Genomic DNA, 18,817 nt, shown 5'->3' with positions numbered 1-18,817 from the left:
AAATCATAAAAGCTCTGTCACTAAGGGGTTAAACAGTGAATGGGAACGCCTGAACAATTTCTCGTTTGAAATAGCCAACGATGTATCTGCCTGTATAAGCATGTTGCCCGAGAGAACTCTGACATCATTCGCTCCTTCAAGCGAGAAATTGGCAGGTCTAAACAGACTCTAACTTTCTTGATACATGTTCCCTTCATCCCTGCCTAGCCAGCGATTTCCCTATGGTGACACCGCTCCACCATTGTTTCCATACTGATCTGTTTGCCATATATAAAAATACTGAACCTGGAAGTGTATGAACACGGTCTGAAGTCATTTATATTTAACTGTGTCAATAAGTGCCCCAGTGCATGGCACCCGCTGCGTGCGGTATCTCCAGGATGTGAAGTGGCGATTACCTGACTTTTACAAGGTCAATGCAGCTGTAAATATGCCGGGCAGGTCAATTGTCAGTATGGCATAACCTTTAAGTGATATTAGTTATGGACCACCCAGGTAAACACAAAAAGCCGTGAATGTGGATAATTCTGCTGTTATTTGACGGCTCTGGACTGAGAGTTTTTCCCTCTATTTTATTGATGAAGCAGTGTTTTTTGCTCACAACTGCTGTAAGATCTATGACTTTCTAGAACTGGGTGAGAGGTGATATTAATCTCAGAGCAGGAAGTGATGGAGCTGTGGAAGTAATAACACTATAATAAGGCGTGATATAAATGACAAAGAGCACCAGGAGTGACAGCTGTAAGTGGGGCCATTATTGCACATGTTTAGCAAGGAAACATTGAATAAATCACTTTTAATGCAAGCCTGACAGAGGTTTTGATTTTTGCTGGTATGTATTAGGCAGTTTTCAGCACCGAATGCACTTTATAATTTAGTAGTTCACGATGTGCGCTGCAATATATCAGTAGGGAGGTTTCATGCACAGGTTTATGTGCCAGTTTTTCGATTCAAAGCCAGAAGTGGATGAGGCTGGAAGGAGAAGCAGAAGTCTTTGCTTTCTACTTACCATATCTTATGAATTCACTTCTGGCTAATGCTTGAAAAACTGCGACAAAAATGTCAGATTTTTTTTGTCCTTAAATTGCATCCAAAACTATTGGGCGCAAATTCATATCAAACAGGACTTGGACATCACATGGGGTCGTATTTGCGCACAGAAATACGCTTGCACAAACCGCATATAATAGAACCCATTGATTTCAATGGGTTCGCTCACATTATTTATTTTTGGGCGCATTTCCATTGGGCAAAAAAAAAAAAAAAACATACTCTATTTTTGTGCTTGTTTGCAAAGATCCCCATAGGAGTCTATGAGGGTGCGCAAATGCATGCAAACTACACATGAACATATGTGAGTCAGAAGCGGTGTTGTGTCTCCTTAAGGAGAGCACCCAAAAAGTGTGTGGAGACACCTAGGGGGTGAGTGGATCTGAGGATGGTATAGTCTGTCCCCAAGGAGAGCACCCAAAAGGGGTGTTGGGACAACTAGAAGAGACTTATAAAGCCATACTAGCTCCTCTGGGTAATTTATGTAAATAAAAAAGGTGGAAAAATACCTCTTCCTTATTTGCATAACACATGCAAAATGGCAAAAATTGCTTGCTATGATGCAGATTTAAATCCCATACTGCTGGTAAATTTCTACATGAATTGAGTGCAGATTTTGCCTGCAGAGTGTGGATAACATTTTGAAAATCTCATCTACTTTGATGCTACTGTAAATCTTCCCCTTATTGACTTGCAGCTAGTTATAAAGGAACAGAGCAGAATTGTGGTCTAATAAATAGCATTTTAGTGTAACAATTGAGCAAGTAGTTGTGACATTGGCAAGGGGGAACCTCATAGTTCACATTATAACCAAGTTAGCAGATATCCATAACTACACAAATTCCGGAGTATCTGAGCTCAGCCTAAATGCTTTCTACAACATCTAACCTGGCGCCCTGTCATATCTCTGTATATCTCCAGGTACATGAAGAGGCATTTGATTATGTATGAAGAAGAGTCATACAGTGGCACAAAGGAGTGCTCATAGCTCAGTTTCACAGAACAATAGGGTCTCCACTCTATGACTCTTCTTCATGTGTTGCTCTGGCACACTATGTACATTTATTTGAATGTAATACTACATTTCTATTTGCAAAAATGGGGAAGATGGAACAAGACCTCTGCAGCGCCACCTATTGGATGATGGCAGCATTCGTACAAATCAATGTCCGTCCTGTTATACAGGTCTTTATAACAATGAGTGGGAATTAAAAACCAAACCGAGATCATTACACAGACAGCTGTTTCTGGCTTTTTAGTGAGAGGTCAGGAGGGGTATTGTCTTTGCTTAAGGAGAGCACGTAGAACATGTGTGAGGAGACACCAAGGAGGTGAGTGAGAAGACTTATAAGGCCATCCATGCTCCTCTGGGAAATATATGCAAATAAGGAAGATGGAACAATACCTCTGGCAGCATTCCTGCAAATCAATGTCCGACCTTTCATACAAGTCTTTATAACAATGATTGGGTATTGAAAACGAAGACAGCATACCATACACAGACAGCTGTTTGGGGGGTTTTGACTCTCATCAGTGTTAAAGAGTTTTCTGGATTAGCTAGTGAGAGACCTGTGACGTGGGTCAGGAAGGGTATCGTTTCTCCTTAAAAGGGTTCTGTCATTAAAAAAAAATTATACTTACCTATTATTTCCCTGGCAGCCTTCTTACCTGATCTTCACTTCACTGATCTTCTCCTGGCTCCTCCAGTCTCCCTGGTTACCTCACCTCCAGACGTCCGGATCCTGCTCTTCCTGTGGCGAAGTGTACATTGCTGGCATTCTGCTTCCTGCAGGTCAATGTACTAGTCACTAGTGATGTAGCATTCACTGCCTAGCAGGGATTGACGAATGTTTGGCAGCCTGCTTTAGCATTGCGCATGCGTGAAGCGCTGTCGCTAGTGTTCATACTATATGAAACACTAGCAGCGAGACACAACACATGTGCGCTAAAGCTGGCTACTGATGTTTTGGTATTCCCTGCTAGGCAGTGAGCGCTAAGTCTCTGGTAGCGTTCACTGCTCTCCAGGAAGTGAACTGCAGCTGATGGAAGAAGAGCATCCGGTTTGATGGAGGGAATGTGACTCGGGGGGCTGAAGGAGCTAGGAGAAGATCAGTGAGTAGAAGATGTAGTAAGAAGACTACCTGGGGACGAACGTGTAAGTAATGATTGTTTTTCTAAAAAAAAACCTTTAAGGAGAGCACCTAGAAGGTGTGTGAGAAAAGTTGTAAGGCCATGCATGCTCCTCTGGGAAATATATGCAAATAAGGAAGATGGAAAAATACCTCTGCAGCGCCACCTATTGGTTGACAGCATTCCTTTAAATCAATGTGTGACCCTTTATACAGGTCTGTGCAACAATGATTGGGACTATTTCCCAGAGAAGCACGCATGGCCTTATAAGTCTCCTCACTCACCTCCTAGGTGCTCTCCTTAAAGAAAGATGATACCCCTCCCGACCTACATTTGTAATGGCATACGAAAGGCCGGTGCAATAAGGCTTCCACTGGTAGAATCAGCAGTTTGCAAGGGGTGCTGATCATTGTGGTGACTGTATTCTGAAAGGCATCATCTCTGATGAGGAAATCCTTTGAGGGCAGCTTCAGTTGACCGTATTTGCACACAGTTTTGTGCAGAGAATAGAACCCACTGTTTCAATGGGTTCATCCAAACGTTTGCTTTTGTGCACACAAAAAAACATGCTTTATTTTTGTGCCCATATGTGCACCTAAGGCACCATTGGAGTTTACGGGGGTGCTCAAATCAAAATTGCGCGATGAACTGCATAATATCCCAGGGAAATCGATAACACTGGGGACTAATTAGGCTGTACAGCCTTTTCAATCACGGTGTGCGTATGTCCCATGCTGATGTGAATGGTCCTCAGCAGCGCAGAAAATACAGTAAAATGCGCTAAAATGCGCACAGTAGCGCGACCTTCACATCGCAAAAAGTCATGCTACCGCAAGCATTTTTGAGCTTGCACTCGTCTGAAGCTGCCCTTAAGAATAGTAAGAAAAATAAATCACATACTCCCAGTTAAATAGTGATAAAAACTGTACATGTTTGCAGGTAGCTTGATGTAGAATGGTATTTGTGGTAAGACTGTGGCAAATAGTGCATGCATTTATATGAGGTTTACTGCAGGGCAGCAGAAAGTTCCATATGAAAGTACTCACTTTTTAGTTATTTTTAAAAACAGATCGACAAAGCATGAATGAGCCCTAATCACAATTGTTATTTATTCCCACCTCATACTCTTTACTTTGCTGTCTACTAGGGGCTCAGTCAGATGCTCTCCAGAGGGAGGTATATGCCACACTGCTGGCTGAGAACTCACGGCTAAGAGAAGAACTGGACAGAACCCGACTGACTACAACAGTATTACCGCAGCACGCTCCTGTGAGTAGCAAATGGACAAACTAGCAAACGTTATTTTTGTTTTCAGCTGAATTCTTTTTGCACTGAATGTATTTTTTGAGACTAGATCAGAGAAAACAATTCTAGCACTCCTGGTACAATCAGTTTCTCATTTAGAAAACACCTGCACAATTCACCATAAAGTTGACGAGGGCTACGTAGGATATTGCTATGAGGGCATTTACAACAATGTTGATGTTTACGCTAGTACAATTAATAGAGATCCGGAATAGTGTTGCTGCGGTGGTGCGACGCAGGGTCAGCTGACAGACAGAGAACAGATTTTTTTAAAATAAAAATATATCTTTACTGAACTGAAACCGGAATACTATTTGGGCTCCATAGGAGAGAATGATTTTTGAACTTTGCAAAATAACTTTAACTGGAATTTCAGTAATAACAATACGTCTCAATCTTGCTTCGGCGAGGCATTTTAATCCCTCGTATGGCGACCTGTCTCCATCCGTAGTACAGCATGCTTTATTTCCGGAGGTCCACTGCACACACTAACATTGCGGCCTCAATGCACTGTAAGTGCTAGTATATATCACAATCCTAAACACAGAATGCCATGCATCTGTTCCTTTTTGTTATAACTTCTCTATTGTGCATAGCGCCTCGGTAAAGTGCCTTGCTATCCCAGTACATGCCCATCCTTAACGCCCGCATAACCAGTACACATCATTAACAGATCAACCTATTGGGTCGCGTACGTCCATCAGAATTGGTCAAGTGTGCGCACACTAGGTCAAAGGAGGCCAGCCTTACATATCTGGCAGCCTCTAATGTTCAAGGTGCATTTCACTGTCATCTACTTCGGGACTAAGCCCCTGCAGGAAGGGAGCCTCCCTCTTCTTCCACGTGGTCTTGTCTTTCTCTTTCAGTCCCAGTCATCACAGCTGCTTTGGTAACTTCCTCCTGTGCTTCTTCCCCAGTATAAGGATAGCGCTCTGGTCATAGTTTGCAATGGCTGCCGCCACATCACTCTCCAGCCTTTAATGTATGCCCCTGCTACTGCTCTGTCACTACTCTCTCTTCTCCTATGCCACTGGTCTGACCAGTGACGCCTCCGTAATTCATTTTATAGTGCAGCTCTTACGCCAAACTATTCTCCCATGCTTGGGGAGGGAACAGGGGCCTAGCCTGCACTATCCTCCTATCGGAGGGCCTGATCTTCACAGCACTGACTTGCTAGCGATTTCAGCAGTGCATCACTATGAGAGTAGAACCCCTCCAGAGCCTACAGGAGGCACAATGTACTTTTTATCCCCCTCTCCCAGCTGCTACTACTATAAATTGCTAATTACGCTGGGCAATAAGTGATCAACTCATTGTCTATTATTTATGCTGCACTGATCGCTCAGTGTAAATAACGTACTGAACAGCCGCTATATCAAATCAATTGAGAGGGGCGGGGGAGAGTGAGGAGAGAAATCTCCTGCAGCCTTCCCGCTGTGAGCCAGCGCTACCAGCTCCCGTGCAGCAGCACAAGAGCGAGTATGTGCAGGGACAAGTGTCAGGCATCGTTTGCCCCAAACTCATCCCATCTAAATGGGCCTTAACCCATACAGCTGACATCTGCATGGTGAACTGTAGTTTTACATTTTTTTTGGTGGGCATGGAAAGAAAACACAAATTCTGTCATTGTTTTTTCCCCTCCTTTTTTCTACAGCGTTAATCATGCAGCATAAATTGCATGATACATTTTTTCAGAGGGTCGGTACAATTAGGCCCAATGCCCACAGCCATATTTTCTGTGGGATCCGGAGGCGAATGCTCGTTCTGAATTTCGCAGTGCTAATGTTTCCCATAGGACATGCTATGGAAAACGCTTTTTCATGCCCATGAGTGGAAATCAACTGCAATTTTCCGCTCGCGGGGGAAAATCACAGCATGGCCTATTCTAGTGCGAGCCTCGCATGGATGGCTTCCATTGCAGTCAATGGAAGCTGCCCCGTGGCGAGTTGTAGTGGATCAACGTCATCGCCGGCGCAACTCTCTGTACTGTGCATGTGTGGCGGAGCGCCAGCCGGCACATCCGCAGAGCAGAAAAAAAACAAGACAGGTATGCGGGGGTCAATGCGGGGGCACAGGGTGTGATTCCGCTGATTTACAATGCTACCAATAATTTTTTTTTAGGTTTTTCCACTTTTGCACAAAGAAAAAAGTTCCTTTGAAAGCAGCTATGTTTTTTTTAAAGTCCCATAACTTTTTTATTTTCCCATGAGCTATCAGCAGTGATAATAGCTTATATAAGGATATACTTACAACAATTAGTAATTTGCCATCTAGTTCTTTGTTGGTTACGTTACAACAAACATTTTCTATACCTTTTCTGGCTTCATTTTTTTATTGAGGAGCTTATTAGCCCTCCTATTCAAACTCTTGCCTATAATACTATATGTTTCATTATTGGATCATCTGTAACATTTTTGTGTCCAATTTTTGCTATGTAATTTTATTATGTATAGTTTTATATATCTTTTTCTATTATATCAAAATAACTTTTTTTTTTGTAGATCCATGAAACATTTACCGATACTGAGAAGTTTTCACTTCTGAGTAAGTTGGAAAAATCACAAGCAAGAGTACAAAGCCTGGAAAGAGAGGTGATATTAGAAACTATGTGGCCTTTGTAATATAGTTGCATGGAGTCATTTGAGTCATTGTGAGTTCTTAATCATTGCAACTTTTACTATTAGCTGGAGGAGGCAGCTCGACGATGGGGCCGGGAGAAGCAGCAACTCCTAACTCAACTTTCTGAGGAACAGATGGGATTCAGCCGTACCAATACGACAATTCTTCATCATTTTCCTACGGTAAGGACCATGTTCTACTCTGCTCATGGTGGAAAAACGACTGGAATTATCTTGTTATGTTTCTACAAGAATTTTCTATGTTTTAAATTGTTACATCAATCTTTATGGTGGATAGGAATCCAAGATTTCCTTTGGAGAGGTTCCATTGAACTTCTTCAGTCATGTAGTTATATAAGAATATCTTAGCATTTACTTTAAGGCTAAGGCTTAAGTTGAGCGACCAAAACTGAGGCCTTATTCACACGAGTGTGTGCAAAAACATGGGTGAATGCAGCTCCGTGCGCCATTGCTTTCAATGGGGCGGCCGCTGCTGCCAGCGGCCCCATTAAAGGCAATTGACTGACAGCAGCCCCTGCAGTGATTTTCGTGGAAGGGATTTAAATACAAGCCCTTCCCTGAAAATCATCCCTGGCTTGTGTGAAAAATAAAAAAAATATATACTCACCTCTCCGCCACTGTTGGGGGCTCAGGCGCGTCTAGCTGCTTGATCTCCTGGCAGTGTAGTGAAGTTCTTTCAGCAGGCAGGGATTTAAAATCCCTGGCTGCTGAGAGGGCTGTATCTAATTGGCTGAGCGCTGTGACCAATCACATTCAGCGCTCAGCGACTCATTGAATGGTAGCTGAGCGCTGCCTGTGATTGGTCACAGCGCTAAGCCAATCACAGGCAGCGCTCAACCATTCATTGAATTCAAATCCCCACCTACTGAAAGAACTTCACTACACTGCCAGAAGATTAAGCGGCTAAACGTGCCTGAGCCCCGACAGTGGCGGAGAGTTAAGTATATATTTTTTCTATTTTTTACACAAGCCAGGGATGATTTCCAGGGAAAGGCTTATATTTAAAGCCCTTCCCCAAAAATCACTGCAGGGGTTGCCGGCAGTCCATTGCTTTCAATGGGGCCACCGACAGCAGCGGTGGCCACATTGAAAGCAATGTGAGAACATAGCGATCCTCTGCCACAGCTGTCACAGCTGTGACAACTGTAGCAGGGGATTCTTTACTCCCCACAGGAAGTCCCCTTGTCACTGAACACTGTGACAGTGTTATCACAGTGTTCAGTGACAAGGAGACTCCCCACAGGGAATATTAACACGCAGCATGGACTATGCGTGCATGCATGTCCTATGTTTTGCAGGTACATGTGTTTACGTGCCTGTAAAACATGGACATGTTAATACAGCATAGGTAACCAATGGTTCTAAATAGATGTGTGGTTTTAAGCCTGCGTATGTACGCACATAAACATGCTCGTGTGAATGAGGCCTGAGGCGTAGCTCAGTGATATTGCTGTGCCATTGAACTCAATGGAGTCGTAATGCAAATCATAGGTTACCACAACATTGCAATCGCAAAAAATTCAACAGGGTTGAATGTTGTATCTTCCAACTTTGCCACGTTTATCCTGTTTTTAAGGCAAATCCAAAATGTATCTGTGACAGTGTGCCATCTGCAACAGGTAGTAGAAGTAGGGTGGCCTCTTTGTTAGCCTGGTCCACATGATCATGCCTTATGCCTAGTTGAAAGCCTCTGTCCAGTCCTTTGGTGTTATTCATTAGGAATTCCTCGGTGTACCCTGTCACTGGAGAAGGTTCCTTTGATATCATCAGTTTGGAATTTCGCAATGACTCCTACCTCTCTTCCCAGCTTTAATATCTGCTATGGTGAATGGACTGATTGGTCAATAGAGAGGTGTGTGCACTGGCTGGCCAATCAGCTATTACTGGTGTGTATTTATTCCTGCCCTGACCTCTTATGGGAGCGGGTTGGTCATTTCCTTTTCCTCTATGCATGCATGCTGTGTGGGCTCTGTTTGTTGTACTTTGTCAGATGGTTGATGTCTGACACCATATTCCCTACTCCGTCAGATGGGTAATGTCTGATGCTATAGCCCCTACTCCGTCAAATGAGTGATATTTGATGCCATAGTTCCTACCTTGTCAGATGGGTGTTGGCTGATGCCTTAGACATCAACCCAATTGTATGGTTGTGAACGCCTGCATTCCGTGTTGCTTCTGATGTTCGGTGTGGCTGGTCTCCTGTCTGCCCTGCACCTATGCGTTTGCCTAGTTATGTTAGCTTTACCAACTGCTATACATATCCTTCCCTATATTCCATCTAGGGACAGGCTAGGGCCCCTAGGTACATTATGTAGGCCCATCCATGTCAGGATAATCGCCTTGTTTTAATCCTAGGACTCCCAAGCCCACGTTTTTAGGGATAGTGGTCCTGTTCCTATAGTGGTCTATTTTGAACATTATAATATGTTTTACAGTTATGTATGTTGGTCCATTAAGGACAATTATTGTGTCTCAGTATAACGTGTTGAGAACGTTTCGCAGGCTAGGTGAATAAGCCCTGCACAAAGGTAAAAGTATAATCTTTATTTTTCAAAGCTACATATTGTATAAAGTTTCTTAAAAGTTCAGAAGCACCAAGGCAAGGTGAGGGGAGTCAGGCACTTTACCAAGTGTATCAATCCCTTCAATTAAGAATATCAATTGGATCCCAGCTCATGGCTAATGGACAGCCCCCAATATCATCTTCTGACATTTCTCAATGACATGTCAGTGAATTTCTAAAAGTGGATAACTCTTAAAGTAACACAAATTGTGCATCTAGTCCATTATAATATCTTGTGCTGTCCTGTTTAGTGAAAACTCATAAATGTAGGTGTATCTCATTCTCCACATTTTTGCTACTCGAATATAAGTTTTATCAACAGAATGGTATTATGAAACTGTCATCAACTCTTCTTACTCTCATCAATCATATTTCGGCTGCCATATCTTCACTATATTAGTTTGCTTAGTGTCATCTTTACTTTTCAAGGTGAAAAGGAAAAAGATAAACAACACATATTGTACAAGAATTTTCTTTCCTTGCAGGTATAGCTGTATCTATCCAGTGCTGCCTTCTATAGCAGTCACTGCTGTCAAAGTTTGTTACTTGCTTAGGGAATGGAGATTGATTCCATATTGGAATGAAGGTTGATTTGTTGTAGGAATTCCTGCGACTGTCCAATTTTTCCGAATAGCGCCTGGAGATATCAATGCACATGCTGCAAAAACAATCTGATATTCAACTTGTATGGAACTGATTTTCAATTGTAAACATTTCTGGCGCAGATCTGCTGTGTTAGAATAAAGAAGTTGGGTGCAAATACTTTAAGTGGTCAACTAAATAAAATGAGTTTAGAGCAAATTAATTAAAGCATAGGGCAATCTTTGGTGACTTAAACTAATATCATAGCTCATATCCCTGTATCTTCCTGTATCCTTATCACATTACAAATACTTCTGTTTGTTACTGTCTAATATATTTTTCTAGATTAAGCAAGTCATAAAATTTGTTTTAATGGTATAAGAATCCACTCCTCCGATCTCATATTTAAAGGCCCATTTATACATAACAATTATCGCTCAAAATTTGAGCCGCCTTTTGAGCGATAATCGTTATGTAACTGCAGTGAAATTGTGCAGTTTTCGTTAAGCCGTTGCTCATCATTGTCTTTCTGCATGCTGAAAGACAACTATGAGCCTTATCAGGAATTCACAGTGGGATACAGCTGATACTATTTTTTCAGTTGTATTCCGCTCCCTGATGACAGCTGGGTATGAAGAACAGAGTGGTCCAGCTGTGTTCTCCATACCCCGCTTGGAGCACTCGGCTGTATAACAGCCGAGCGATCCGAGCAGAGAACAGCTGTCTTCTGCTTCCTCTGTTCGGAGCGTTTGGCTGTATAACAGCACGGTGCTCCAAGCGGATAACAGGTGGATGCAGAAGACAAGCGACCCCCTTGTCTTCTGCATCCCCCGCCCGGAGCGCAAGGTGATCGCTTAACGTTTGAGCGTTCACCCTATGCTGTAAATGCACACAACAATTATCGTTCAAAAGTCGCTCAAAAGACATCTTTTGAGTGATAATCGTTGTGTCTAAAGGGTCCTTAACACTTTTATATATAATGCTCTCTTAGAATACACATGTATATTGAAAATCAGAAATTCTACTGCAGTGCAATAACTTTTCATTTCACATTGTTGCACATAATCAGCAGAATAATTTATGTTGCTTTGTATGCAGATTTAATCAAACGTAACATCTAAAAAATGCAGGGTAAATTATGTAAAGCGTCAGTGTAGCTGGTGAAGTGTATATGATTACACCGTGCTGTATGCCAAGAATGCTAAAAGCAAAAAATCAAATTATAGCTGTTAAAAATGTTATCCAGGACTAAACTATTGGTAATCTGGTAGAATAGCTCAGGATCCCCGCCAATCAGCAGTCTAAAGAGGTTGCGGTGCTCATACGAGTGCTACAATTCTTCTCAGACATGTGATGTCATGTTCATAGGTTACATAGGCTCAGAGGAGCTCGGTCCCATTAAAGTGAATGAGATTGGCTACTATGCCAGGCACAGACGCTATACATTGCACAGTGTGATGCCTGGTAAGGACTGAAGCTGCTGCGGCGCTGGCTTGACCACTAATGTCACTTCAATCAGCAATTCAGTGGGGATCCTGAGCTACAAACGCCTACTGATGAACTATTAATGACATATTCTAAGAACAGTTCATCAGTAGTTTAGTCCTAAAAAAAAAACATACTTTTAGGGTGCGTTCACATATGCATGTTCTGGAATGCATCTGTGCCTAAATCCGCAGTGTATTTTACATTGTGGATTTTGGTGGAGAACCACACCAAGGACTGTCTCAAAATCTGCATCAATTGCTGTGGATTTTAACATGCTTTTGGCCTCGTATCGACAGCAGATTTCATGCTTTCAATTAAAGGGATGAAGGCTGCTGTGGAGAGGATTTTTATGTGGTTCTTTGCGGCAGACGTTGCTGCAGATTTTGGTCGAACGTATCCTTATAGTTACTACTGATTTTGTCCATACACATCAGATTATGATCAATCTAGTCATATGATGAATCATTTAAGTACAAACCACAGGATGTGGAATAGATTAGGCAGCAAGTCAAGAGTCAGTTTCGCATGTTGATGTGCTTGAAGCAGGAAAAATGGGTAAGTGTAAGGAGGGCTGACTTTGAGTAAGGCCAAATTGTGATGGTTTAGATTACAGGGTCAGAGTATCTAATAGAATCATAGAATGGTAGAGTTGGAAGGGACCACCAGGGTCATCGGGTCCAACCCCCCTGCTCAGTGCTGGATTCACTAAATCATCCCAGACAGATATTTGTCCTGCCTTTGTTTGAAGACTTCCATTAAAGGAGAACACACCAGCTCCCATGGTAACCTGTTCCACTCATTGATCACCCACACTGTCTAATATCTAATCTGTGTCTCCTTCCTTTCAGTTTCATCCCACCCCTTCTAGTCTTTCCTTTTCTATGAGAACAGGGCCGATCCCTCTGCACTGTGACAGCCCTTCAGATATTTGTAGACCGCTATTAAGTCTCCTCTCAGCCTTCTTTTTTGCAAGCTAAACATTCTCAGATCCTTTAACCATTCCTCATAGGACATGATTTGCAGACCAAAGTTCATTAAATCACATGGTGAGTGAAGGCTAACCTATAAGAACCAAGTTAATCCTGACTATGATAGAAAAATGTAAAAACATACAGTGCAGAGCACTGAAAGCACATATAATGGGCATGTAAGCATCAAAACTGGGCTATGGAGCAATGGGCAAAGGTGCCCTGGTCTGATGGATTAAGTTTTCTTTTACATTATGTGGACAGCTGTATGTGTGTGTCTGCATTGTTTACCTGGGAAGAGATGGCCCCAAAATGCACTATGGGAAGAAGGCAAGACGGAATAAGCGTTGTGATGGCCTGGCCAATGTTCGACTGGGAAGCCTTGCATCCTGTCATTCATGTGGATGTTACTTTGACACACACCACCTACCTGAACATTGTTGCAGATAAAGTACATCCCTTCATGTCAACAGTATTCCCTAGTGACAGTGGCCTCTTTCAGCACGCTCATGCACCCTACCACACTGCAAAAGTCATTCAGGAATGTTTTGAGGAACATGACAAAGAATTTCCAGAGTAGACTTTGTCTCCAAATTGCCAGATCTAAATCCAATTGAGCATCTGTGAGATGTGCTGATCTACAAATATGATCCATGAAGGCTGCACTTTGCAACTTACATAGCTTAAAGAATCTGCCTTGTTGCCATATACGATAGTGCAGCATCCAAAGAGCTCGCCCACAGCCGAGGAGAGATGGCAGGGTAGATAGAATTTTCTGTCATGGGGCTCTTCCATCTCCTCCCCTGAGGGTAACTTGGGACCCGACCAAATTATTGCTAGGGGAGGTTCCGGGGAAAAGTAAATGAAGGTTACCTGTAGTCTTCTTTGTCACTCGTGACGCCACTGTTCCGTCCTCTGCGTGAACCTTGACAGTAGAATAAAGTAGTCCACACACAGGGAAACGTTATGGACAAACCGGGAATGGTCGGTAATGTCCCTTTACTGTAACTTCAACAAGTTCTACTTTATTGCAACAGTTTGGCACAGATGCAGCCAGAGAAGGCAGTGCGGCAGGGAGGGTTCTCGGGGTATTCCGGACAATCCATAGTCCTAGTTAGCTTTGTGATCCCGCTCTCAGCAAGTCTTTCTCTCTAACTCTCTACCGGTCAATACTAACGCTTCTGGTGCCTTTCTCTTGCCAAGCAATGGTCCTTCCTTCTCACTCAGCACTTAGTGGTAGCACTGGCATATCCTGGGTAGACTGGTCCCAGGTCAAGCAGACGAGAATCGCTCAGCTTCCTCCATTCTGTCCACACACAGGCCGATCACTGAAGTGTGAGTGTCAGACTTCTCTCACTTGCAAACTTGGACTACAAACTCTTGCAAGACTAACCTAGCATAGACTGCCTAGCATAGCATCCTTGCAAACACATATATATAAGACATACTCACATGAGACACAACATGAAACATTTTCCAGACATTAACCCATTCAGTGCTACAGAGGTGCAATACACATAACTCTGATGCATTCCACAATTAAGACACTGACATGAAAATGGCACAAGACAGACATATAACATTATAGAGGGGCTCCACTAACTCTGGGCCCCTACAATAGGACAATTTTCAGAGCTCTTGTAGAGTCCATGCCTCGATGGGTCATAGCAATGTTGGTGACATGAGTAGGACCTACACAATATTAAATGGTTTTAATAACATGGCTGGTCAGTGTACATTAATGTACATTTCTAGAATGATACCTCTGTTACCTCAGCCAATGGTCACTGCTTGATCATAGGTACGTGGTTTGTGTAGGACTGCTCATAAATATGATGAAATACCATCAGATGTATCCCCATAAAGAGAAACACGCCCTTTTACTTACTTTGTCCTTCTTGTCTTTGCAGAAAGAACCAGAGCTAAATACAAGGAGACCCACCAAGCTGAATGCTTTGATATGAAAATTTTCAATATGAGACCTTATAGCACTGTTAAAAGTATTTTCCAAAGGGATTACTATGTAATCTTGTCTTGTGTAGCAATTAATTTTTTACATGTGGTTATATGGGTTCCAGCCATAGAGAGTGCAGTCAAGAGTATGTAAATGACTTTGCATTGGGTTTGGATACCAGAGAAAGAGGACTATGGGAGATTAAGTTGTTGTCTACTGTGTATATGTAGCACACATTTATTACCAAAAGATTCTAATTAGAGCCAATATAGGTAGCACTGAACACTGAGGATTGATCAGACAAGAAATCACAACTACTTTGAGAGCACACAATGGCATTTGGAGAAACTGGTAGAGGAGGTAATGAAGGCTGACAATGGGGCATATTTATAATTTTGCCTTATTCATAATATACAACAGATTTTTTTTATGGAAAAAGCTTGTTCAACACTTTTTGTTTTATTGGAGTGGCTGTAAGCATCATTACATTGCTGTACAGAAAAGTGCTCAGATTCTATATCTTAGTTCTTCTTTGGAAGAACAACAGTGATGCTGTAACCCCATACGTCCATCTGCAGGCAAAATAATACCATAGCATCTTGCATCATTGTACCCCATTGGCTCAATGAGTCCTCAATCAGTTTAATTTAGATTTTATTTTTATAATTACATTAAAAATATTCTTGAAGGGAACCCACCAGCACTTTTTAAGCCTGCTAAACCGACTACAATAGTAGGCTAATCGTTTACAGCCGTTTCCAACAATGAGTTTATCTTTGCATTTGAAAGCATAACTGTAGAAAACTTGTTTTCAAATTTCAAACATTACAACTTCTGCAGTTTGATCCGTTGGGCGAGCTGGACCATCTCTTCTGGCCAGAGTTTTTGGCATAAACCCGCCCAACTCTGCTGCTATGTCCTACGTCATCCACAGAGCTATATGAAATCTCACGCATGCACCGGAAGTTTGCAGACCGGTGCATGTACAGATGAACGTAACGAATCGCATCACAAAAAAGATGAATGACAGCTGCATGCGTAGATCATTGATCCCTTTTGTGGGCAGATTTGTCAAGCCTATTTGGGCATGCGCTGATCCACAAGCTTCCGGGGCATGGGTTAATTTTTATATTGCTCCGTGGATGATGTAGGACACAGCAGCAGAGTTGGGCAGGTTTATGCTAAAAACTCTGTCCAGAAGAGATGGTCCAGCCCACGAGTAGACTGAGGTGTGGTAAATTTTAATATGAGTTTTCTGCTTTCTAATGAAAAGATAACCAACTCATTGTTGGAAACAGCTGTAATTGAATAATCTGTTTCTGTAGCCGATTTAGCAGGCTTGAAGGTGTTGACAGTTTCCCTTTAAAAACTGAGATCCCAAATTTGTAATAGAGTATATATATTTTTGGAATTCGCAATTGTAAAAAAATGTACATTTCTAATGAAAAAAATTAAGTAAATACAAAGATAAGCTGTGTTTTACTCCATTAGTAGTACTTTATTTTTAATATTAACAGTATTTATTTTACTCATTTTTATAGTTCATGCATATTCTGCAGCACAATACATCTTTTGGTATTGGGTTCTGTCCCATTGGGGCTCACAATCTGAGTTCACTTATTAGTATGTTTTTTTGGAGTGTGGGAGGACACTGAAGTCCCCAGAGGAAACCCACGTAAACATGGGGAGAAAATACAAACTCCACGCAGATGTTGCCTCGGTCAGATTTGAACCCAGGATCCCAGTGCGGCAAATGGAAGCTCCTGCTGTCCCCAAAAAGTATTGAGGCCCATCTTGAGCTTGCCCAAGACCACCTGTATGTTCCATAATGTTTCTGGGAAAATGTTCTATGTAAAGATGAGACAAAAGTGCAATCTTTTGTCACAAATGCACAATGTTATGTTTGGAGTGAACAGAACACTACACTGCAACACCAAAACCTCACCACCTACTGTGAAACATGGTGAAGGGAGCATCATGGTTTAGGGCTACTTTGTTAGCACATGGCCTAGATTACTTGAAAACATGGACAGAACAATGAATTATTAACAAGTTATATAAAAATGTTTCAGGAGAATGTAAGGGCAACAGTCTATGCTGAAGAGATATCGGTTAATATAACAAAACTGTGACCCAGAGGACACAAGTAAATCAATTAAAGAATGGTTAAAAAGAAAATATGTGTTTTAGAATGATCAAATCTGAGTCCTGACCTTAATCGTATCGAGATTCTGGGGCATAACCTAAAGAGGGCTGTGCACACAAGGCATCCCGGAAATATTGATAAACTGAAATACTGGGAGAAATACAGGGAGGAATTAGCCAAAATGTTTCCTCATCATTATGCAAATCTTATTTGCAGCTGTAAGAAATGCTTGGTTGAGGTGATTGCTGCTAAAGTGAAAGCTATGGGTTAATAAATTCAAGGGTTCGCTTACTTTTTATCCTTTGCTGAAGATTTTGCCTTTTGTAAATCCACATCAAAATCTACATCAAAGACTTGAAGATTTTGCAACAGATTTGTTCATGGCAGGTTTTTCTGCAACTTGTGAAATGTCCAAAATGGAACATATAACTTGCAGTGGAGAGGCACCTCTAATGTCACTTTTTTAATAGGCTACATTATCTCCAACATTAATTCAAAATGGCTTCCTCTTCCACAAGGTAAAAGATATCACAGAAACACTTCAGCTTTTGGAATAATTTATACAGACTTGTATTGAACAGTTTCCTGTGCTGCGTCCTACTGAGTTTAGAAAACATGCAAATAATGAATACGGATAACTTTGTATATTCAAAGCTATATTGGTAGGTTGAGGGACATCTTATAAGGCAGATCTAAGTCAATATAATTATTGCTCTTTTATTATCTGATTTTAGTGCTAGATGATTTTTCCTCTTGACCAGGCAATCCAAGTGATATCCTCTTATATAAAAACTATATATGTTCTACCAGCATGCCCATAAAGAAAGACATCTTTAGGAGTGTCTTTCTGAACCATTTGGTAAAAGAGGAGACAAAGTTAATTGAATGGGTTTGGAAGGGAAGATAATTAGGTTAAAGGTTGTTTGTACTTCAGCCATTCGATTTGTGTCTATCTTGAAATTCTCCAGAATCTGAAAAATAAGGAAAACAAATTAATTAATGTCCGCATGCCAGTTTTTAGCATGTATAACAGCAGCGTCCTCTTATCTTTCCTATCTAAAGAAACACATTCAAAGATAACAGCTACTGTAAAGGCCCATTTACATGCAACTATTATTGCTCCAAATTTGTTCAAACAAGCTAAAGTGAGCAATTGTTCAGTATGAAAGTAAAACTATTGCTCACTTGTCGTTAGCGGTTGTTTAAGCTGACTTTTCTTTCGGATTATACAACCTTGTTAGCACTCTCAGGCTCACTGGCTTCTCATCCTGTGTGAAAGCTCTCCACACAGTGGGGAGTGGAAAGCAGACAAGCTGCCTGCGAGCGTCCGACAGGACTTTAAGTTTGAAAGCACTGCACGAATGCTAACGACCTTAGCAGTGACGTCAGTGTTCGTGCAGTCTCTGAAACAACTGTCAGCCCATGTAAAAGGGCCTTTAGGGTATGTCCACATGCAGCAAATGTATTAACTACATGTGGAAAAGATAGGGTAGGACCTATCTTCTCACAATTTTTTTTACTAACTCCTGCACTATGGTGCAGATTTTGAATGACTGAAGAAAATTAGAAAAAAAAACTTGTTCATGTGCAACTACGCTCCGTTTCTTTTAATTAAATTAAATTTTTCTATCCTTTTTCATTTATTGCAAAAATTAATAATTCACGAGTAACCAAACTCAGTAAAATGTGATTGTTCTCAGTAAGAGAAATCAAGTAATCTTGTAGATATGATACCTTTTAATGGAAAACAAAAATACATGATGTTATAGCGAGCTTTTGGACCTACTCAGCATCATTCCTCAGGCATAATGGAACAAATCTAAAGACATATTTAATAACTACACATGATTACATGGGAGGGCAGGAATATCGTGAACTTAATTTGCATTAGATAAATATCAGAGACAGAGGGTAAAGGGGAACAGACATGTTGGATCAATAGCACTTAGATAAATAGCAGGGATGGATGACCATAACAGTAAATAATTAGTC

General features: G+C 41.5%; 2 protein-coding genes across 2 annotated transcripts in view; one reads left to right on the top strand and one right to left on the bottom strand.

Moving 5' to 3' along the window:
• Positions 1 to 16,838, top strand: part of CCDC33 (coiled-coil domain containing 33) — a 144,027-nt gene extending 127,189 nt beyond the window's left edge. The window contains exons 20-23 of the mRNA XM_066592363.1: positions 4,328 to 4,449; positions 6,987 to 7,076; positions 7,170 to 7,286; positions 14,636 to 16,838. Coding sequence (XP_066448460.1) covers positions 4,328 to 4,449; positions 6,987 to 7,076; positions 7,170 to 7,286; positions 14,636 to 14,689 — 383 coding nt within the window. The 3' untranslated portion in view covers positions 14,690 to 16,838. The remainder of the gene's footprint in view (positions 1 to 4,327; positions 4,450 to 6,986; positions 7,077 to 7,169; positions 7,287 to 14,635) is intronic.
• A 729-nt stretch (positions 16,839 to 17,567) lies between these two features.
• CYP11A1 (cytochrome P450 family 11 subfamily A member 1) overlaps positions 17,568 to 18,817 on the bottom strand; it is a 55,016-nt gene continuing 53,766 nt past the window's right edge. The window contains exon 9 of the mRNA XM_066592364.1: positions 17,568 to 17,796. Within this exon, the coding sequence (XP_066448461.1) occupies positions 17,659 to 17,796 (138 nt within the window). The 3' untranslated portion in view covers positions 17,568 to 17,658. The remainder of the gene's footprint in view (positions 17,797 to 18,817) is intronic.

The sequence above is a fragment of the Eleutherodactylus coqui genome, chromosome 2 (genome assembly GCF_035609145.1).
Source record: "Eleutherodactylus coqui strain aEleCoq1 chromosome 2, aEleCoq1.hap1, whole genome shotgun sequence".
In the NCBI taxonomy this organism is placed as follows: Eukaryota; Metazoa; Chordata; class Amphibia; order Anura; family Eleutherodactylidae; genus Eleutherodactylus; species Eleutherodactylus coqui.
Note: the sequence above shows the minus strand (reverse complement) of the source record. Positions and strands in the feature narration are given on the sequence as shown.